This window comes from Orycteropus afer, unplaced genomic scaffold, assembly GCF_000298275.1.
Source record: "Orycteropus afer afer isolate SDZICR_OR568_19922 unplaced genomic scaffold, OryAfe1.0 scaffold00008, whole genome shotgun sequence".
Lineage (NCBI taxonomy): Eukaryota > Metazoa > Chordata > Mammalia > Tubulidentata > Orycteropodidae > Orycteropus > Orycteropus afer.
The window spans coordinates 16525682-16533163 of record NW_006921595.1 but is presented as its reverse complement, the minus strand read 5'-3'; the positions used below and the strand labels follow the sequence as shown (position 1 = coordinate 16533163).

The window sequence follows — 7482 nt, the reverse complement described above, 5'->3', positions numbered from 1 at the left end:
TATATATATATATATACATATATGTCTATCTGTCTATCTATCTATCTATCTCATTGGTTTTGCTTCTCTATAGAACCCAGCCTCAGACATATTCCTGCTGAAGGGGCCTCATCTCACAATAAGTTGGAGGTGGAGATTTTGACAAAGGGTTATAAGGTCAACATTAGAAATCAGTAAATAATAGAACAGACAATGAATTAGGAAAACTGAAGGAGAATTGATGCATTTGAATTAAGGTATTGGTGAAGGATACTGAATATACTATGGACTGCCAGAAGAATGAACAAATCTGTCTTAGAAATAAGACAGAATGCTCCTAAGAAGCAAGGATGGCAAGACTTCATTTCATGTACTTTAGACATGTTATTGGGAGGGACCAGTCCCTGGAGAAGGACATCATGCCTGGTAAAGTAGAAAGTCAGTGAAAAAGAGGAAGACCCTCAACGAGATGAATTGACACAGTGGCTTCAACAAAGGGTTCAATCATAGCAGTGATTTTAAGGATGGCACAGGACCAGATAGGTTTTGTTCTATTGTGCATAGAGTCACTATGAGTCACAACTGACTCAGCGGCACCTAACAATTAATGGAATGCTTTGGAAGTGGATATATTTGCTATATATTGTAGACAATAGTTACAGAATGGCAGCTGTGAAGGCACTGTCCTTGCTGTTTCATTTTACTGAACTGTTGTGCCAATTTCTAAACTTCAAATGATGGGTAAGCACTGTGGTTAAAGGATTGGGCTGCTAACTAAAAAGTAGACAGATTGAACCCACCAGCCACTCTGTGGGAGAAAGATGAGGCATTCTGCTTCTAGAAAGATTTGCAGCCTTGGAAACCCTGTAGAGCAGTTCTACTCTGTCTAATAGGGTTGCAGTGAATCAGAATCGACTCAATGTCTGTGGGTTTGGGTTACTGAAAAAAAGTCACTGCCATCTAGTAGATTCCTACTCATAGTAACCCCCACTGGGTTTCTGAAGTGGTAAATCTTTATGCAAGTAGATCTCCCAGGGAATTCCTGGTGGATTTGAACCACCAACCTTCTCATTAGCAGTCAAATGTCTTAGGCACTGTACCACCAGTGTGATATATATCAAACCAAAAACAAACCCATTGCTATTGAGTTGAATTCCAACTCATACTGACCCTATAGGACAGAGCAGAGCTGCCCTATAGGGTTTGCAAGGCTGTGATCTGTATGAAGGTAGACTGCCACATCTTTCTCCTGCTGAGCTACTGGTGGGTTTGAACCACTAAACTTCCAATTAGTGCCCATAAGCTTTAATCACTGTGCCCTCAGAGCTCCTTGTTATTGTTGTTGTTGTTGTTGTTGTTGTTGTTATGTGCCCTCGAGTCGGACCCGACTCATAGCAACCCCTCCTTGGATTTCCAAGGTGGTATCACTATGGAAGTAGATTGCCCAACCTTCCTTCCAAGGAGTGGCTGGTGGGTTTGAACCACCAGCCTTCTGGTTAGCAGTCAAGTGCCTTAGGCACTATGCTGCCAGAGCTCCTCAGAGCTTCTTAGGATGGCATATATTAGAGGAAAAATTAAATTAAAATAATATATTTTTTCCTATAACAGGTAAAGCTGTTCAAATTTTTTTCTCTGTATTTAAATAAAGAGAAAAAGCAGAGCAACTCTACCTGTAGAAGGAAAACTATATGATTTTTATTTATTTATAAATATATTTGGGTTTTCTGTTGGATTAAACAAAGCTCTTTTATTGCCTATGAGAATTTAAACACGTCAATTAATAATTTTGATCCTTGGTTTCCTGATTTGCAAACCGACGTAGTTGGACTAAAAGATATCTAAGTACCTTTCAAATAATTTATATTATTCTAGATTCTATAAGCATTAAATGCTCTGTGCATTGGCACTACCCCAGAGTCATTCTTTGCTTAACTCTGGTTATGGTTTATTACAGATGGTCATCTCATTGACCAGCAAGGAATTAAATGCGTATTCCAAAGCTGGGGCTGTAGCAGAAGAAGTTCTGTCATCAATTCGAACAGTCATAGCCTTTGGAGGTCAAGAGAAAGAAATTCAAAGGTCTGTCCTGTTAACTATGACAATATGTCCTCGGTTTAATTTCCCTTAGGGCTGTTACACTGAGCATTGTGTTTTTCTTCTTAGGTACACACAGAATCTAAAAGATGCAAAGGATGTTGGTGTGAAAAAGGCTATAGTTTCAAAACTGTCTCTTGGTGCTGTGTACTTCTTTATGAATGGAACTTATGGTCTTGCTTTTTGGTATGGGGCCTCCTTGATTCTTCGTGGAGAACCCGGTTATACCATCGGGACTGTTCTTGCTGTAAGTCTTGTTAGATAACAAAGGTAACTGACCTGGATCATCTTTTCTTACCTAGCTGTTGCTGCTAGTTGCCCTCTAGCCAGTTCTGACTTATGGTGACTCCACATGCCTCAGACTAGGACTACCCTCCACAGGGTTTTCAAGGCTGTGAGTTTTCAGAAGCAGATCACTAGGCCTGTATTCCTAGGCATCTCTGAGTGGGTTCAAACCACCAACATTTTGGCTGATAGTTGAGCACTTAGAGTTTAGTAAAAATTCCTCTTTGAATGAAAATGAATATTCAAAGAAGAAAGGTTTTTTTATAAATACTTTCCTTCATGCAATGTGTATATATTTTTAAATTATTGTTATGAATTGACAGGATTTATTCATCCATCAGGTTTTAGTGACTTATTTGTGCAGGCATTTGTGCTATTAGATTACTCATAGTGAATTCTTCATTAAGACATATATAGAATTTCTTTATACAGCTGTTAGACCAGTCTCTAGTAAGACTTTTCCTCTCATCTTTACTGAGATAAAGAGGCTCACCACTTTTCTACATTCACCTTGTTAAATATCTTCTCTCTGAAAATGTTCTTCAGATTGAATTCTCCTTTCCTTTGTGCTTGGAACATACAGTAATGTTAAGAACACACTACCTACAAATGTCTGTCCTCCATCCCAATTTAGTCTTTTAAACTTTATCAAAAACCAAACCTCTTGCCATCAAATCAAATTCCAACTTATAGCAACCCCAACCAAACCAAAAACCAACCTCACTGCTGTCGAGTAGGATCCAACTCATAGAGACCCTTCCTTGGGTTTCCGAGGCGGTATCACTATAGAAGTAGATTGCCCAACCTTCCTTCCAAGGAGTGGCTGGTGGATTTGAACCATCAGCCTTCTGGTTAGCATTCAAGTGTCTTAGGCACTATGCCACCAGAAGACAGAAAACTGCTCCATAGGCTTTCCAAAGCTGTAAATCTGTGTGGCAACAGACTGCTGCACCTTTCTCCTGCAGAGAGGCTGGTGGATTCCATCTGCCAACCTTTAGGTTAGCAGCCAAGGGCTTAGCTATTGTGTCACCAAGGGCCCTGCTTAAATTCCTAAGGGTTATACATTGAAATACACCCATCAGGGTCATGCATGGCCAGTATTCCTCAGTCGGTAGATTTTCCTGCTCAAACTTCCTAGAAGGTGATAACCATAAAATTATATCGACCAAAAGTAGTTCCATATTAGGAAAAAGGCAAGGATATCTGGATTAGCATGCATTTCCTTTATGTAAAGGAGCATTTACCATTCTTTCCCACCTAGTGTCTCTAATATTTCCCTGTAACCCTCCACCAAGTATACACTCCATTCTGTGCTCTCCTTACATAAATGTGGAAAGGTAAATTGTTGTTGTTCCTGTAGGTCTTCTTTAGTGTAATCCACAGTAGCTATTGCATTGGAGCAGCAGCCCCTCACCTTGAGACCTTCGCTACAGCCCGGGGAGCCGCCTTTCATATTTTCCAGATTATTGATAAGGTAAGACCTCTAATTACTGAGAAAAATAACTAGCGTTACTGAGAAAAGTAACCCAAAAAATAGGAACACACACACATCTCACTAAAGCAATAGAATGGGAAAAGTCCACGCCGGCCAATTGTCTATGGAAGGAGAGACTTCTTTGAACTTTTTTCTACAAGTGGATTGTGTTTTATTGTAAGCTTCATGTCTAACATCTAATACAGAAAAGAAAAAACTTGCAAAAGAAAAGCACCTTTAAATACTTTAAGGATATAGAAAATGTCAGCTTCATTCTTCACAGATTTATAGTATTCTCTTTGTTTTTCCAAGAAACCCACTATAGATAGCTTTTCAACAACTGGATATAAACCTGAACACATAGAAGGAACTGTGGAATTTAAAAACGTTTCTTTCAGTTATCCATCAAGACCATCTATCAAGGTAGGATAAATGAAAGAATTGCACCGTTTTCTGATTTTATCATCTACTGTCTAAGATTCTTCTCTTATGAGATTGTTTAGGATAATTTTGACCAAGATTTTGGTTATTTTGCTTACAGACTAGAGTAGATAGATAGATAGATAGTAGATAGATAGATAGATAGTAGATAGATAGATAGATAGTAGATAGATAGATAGATAAGTAGATAAATCAGTCCATCAATTGATCATTAACATACAAATTACTGTGGAAGAACTAGTTATATTTTTTAGCGTTTTACATATATTTAACCAAATAAAACATCTTCAATTCTTTGGACTTCACTTTTGGATTTGGAAGCACACCAAAAGGATTTGGATTGATGGTGCCACCTACTGGTGGTCACTGGGCATTATCCCACTTAACTTGTTGCCCCTGCACGACAGAATGAAACGTTGCTTGGTCCCTCATCATATTCACAATGGTAAATATGCTGAAGTCCACTGTTTCAGCCACTATGTATTTTGTGTGCCTTCCAACCTAGGGGACTCATCTGCCAACACTATATCCATCACTAGCTAGAGATTTTAATTGTGCAACACATCCAAGGGAGTCACTGAAGAGTCTTGACTATTGTTTTACCTGGGAATATATTTTGTAATAATATTAAGTAGCTTCTCAAGAGGATCTTCCTTAACTCTCTTACAAAGATATCTGGCAAGATTTAATTGCTATTGAAAATTAAAGGATAAAACTTTCATTACTGAGTGCTGTTGTTTGTTGTTATGTGCCATCAAGTCAGACCTGACTCGTAGTAACCCCTCCTTGGGTTTCTGAGGCAGTATCACTACGGAAGTAGATTGCCCAACCTTCCTTCTGAAGAATGGCTAGTCAAAAAACTATATAATTATATAATTTTAGTTGAAATTGTAAACAGTTAACTGTGATAACTAATATGTGTCCTCTTAACTTAGATATCCTGTTAGATTTATAGGTCTTCTCCTCTCTATGTATAAAGAGATATAAAGATAAATGATGAGAGATAATTTTACCATTTGTTCTCCTACATCATTGTGGAAATCAGTAACTGATAGATGTGGTTTAATTAAAATATATACATGTACATGGAGCACACATGTAACAATATCTAACTTTATTTTTCAGTGCCACAGAAGAGCTTGTTTTCATTAGTTTTTGGTTTAACATTACATATGAAATTTCAGGAAATATACAGAGCGTATTGTAAGTTATCCTAGGAAGCTTGTTCTTTTTTTTCTCCAAAACACACTAACAGATTCTGAAGGACCTGAATCTCAAAATTAACTCTGGAGAGACAGTAGCCCTGGTTGGCAGCAGTGGCAGTGGGAAGAGTACAACAGTCCAGCTGTTGCAGAGGTTATATGACCCCAAGGACGGCTTTGTAAGTACAGCGAGCAAAACCATGCACAGCCCTCATGACGAATGGATTTAGAAACACCATCTATTGTATACAGCTTACTTCTATATCAACTTTTAATTTTTACCATGGGACTAGGAGAAAGATCTTTTCTTATGCTTGTCTATTCATTCTTCCAACAAATATTTGAGTGTCTGCAATGCTCCAGGCACTGTTCTGGGTGATTGGGGATACAGTAGAACAAAACAGATAGAAATATCTCCCCTCATGAAGTTCACATTCTAATGAGTAATGGTAAACAATAAGGAAATTAATAAATTTATGTTGCTGTTGTTGTGTGCTATCACGTTGATTCTGAAGCACAGCAACCCTATAAGACAGACCAGAACTGCTGTAATCTTTACAGAATCAGATTGCCACCTCTTTCTCCCACAGAGTGGCTAGTGGGTTCAAACTGCTCATCTTTCAGTTAACAGCCTAGTGCTTCAACCACTGTGCCACACTTGGGCTTCTTAGTAAAGTATATAGTATGTTTAAAAAAAAAAAAAATTCCCAAGTAGACTTCAGCTCATAGTGACCCTATGTGTGTCAGAGTAGAAATGAGTTCCCCAGGGTTTTCAATGACTAATTTTTCAGAAGCAGTTAGACAGACTTTCTTCCAAAGTGCCTCTAGGTGGACTTGAACCTCCAACATTTCGCTTAGCAGCCAAGTGTATTAACCATTTGCGGCATCAAGTCAATTCTATCTCATAACATCCCTCTATGGCAAGGTCATAGGGTTTCCTAGGCTATAATTTTTATGGGAGCAGATTGCCATGTTTTTTTTCCCACAAAGCCACTGGGTGGTGGATTCCAACTGCTAACCTTTCATCTAGCAGCCAAGTACTTAACCACTGTACTGCTCCTGTGGTATGTTACCAAAAAACAAACCAAACTCATTACCATCAAGTGGATTCTGACTCATGGCAACCCTGTAGAACAATGTAGATTGCCCTCATAGGGTATCCAAATCTGTAAGTTTGTACAAAAGCAGACTGCTACATCTTTCTCCTGTGGAGTGTCAGATGGGTTCGAGCCCTCCACCTTTCAGTTAACAACCAAGCATTTAATCACTTCACCACTGGAGCTCCCTGATAGTATTTTAGAAAGTAATAAATACTATGAAAAATTAGCAATTTGTAGTACCTAGAAGTTATCAAGCATTTCAAAGTTTCCCAAATGCTGAAGAATGATGTGTGCAAATAATATGCTTACTCTTACCCCATAATCCATAATGTTGCTCTTAATTTTCTAATCCTTGTAAATGGCATAGGGAATGAGAATATAATATTCCCAGAAGCATAATTCTTAATACTTCTATTCAAACTTTCAACTTTCACTTAAAAGAAAATCTTCTAGAGCTTGGTTTCATTTAAATTTAACATCTTAATCTGGAGTATCCTAGATCCTGTGTCTGTGCTAACATTGGATAACTAAATTATTGCATAAACAGTATAATAGCGACCCTTCCTTGGGTTTCCCAGGCTGTATCTCTATGGAAGTAGATTGCCCAGTCTTCTTTCCAAGGAGTAGCTGATGGGTTTGAACTGTCAGCCTTCTGGTTAGCAGTCAAATGCCTTAGGCACTATGTCACCAGAGCTCCCTTTTTTTTGAGTTTGGTTTGTATAAAGAGGTTGCACAGAACACCCGTGCTCAGACAGACTACTAGAAGTGGTGAGAAATATAGACATTCTACTTGTCAAACCAGGCTCTGCCACTGGTAGATATTGGAGTAATGTCATCTCTAAGGAGAATACATGCATGATTATTTATAGCAATGAGTGCAAGGTATTTTTTTTTTTTTTTTTTGCAT

The 7482-nt window shown here is 38.3% G+C and overlaps 1 protein-coding gene across 1 annotated transcript in view; it reads left to right on the top strand.

The window, feature by feature from the left end:
• The window catches only part of ABCB5 (ATP binding cassette subfamily B member 5), a 193493-nt gene that overhangs the window by 99549 nt on the left and 86462 nt on the right, over positions 1-7482 (top strand). Inside the window, 5 exon segments of the mRNA XM_007946604.1 lie at positions 1934-2058; positions 2143-2320; positions 3719-3832; positions 4145-4255; positions 5529-5654. Coding sequence (XP_007944795.1) covers positions 1934-2058; positions 2143-2320; positions 3719-3832; positions 4145-4255; positions 5529-5654 — 654 coding nt within the window.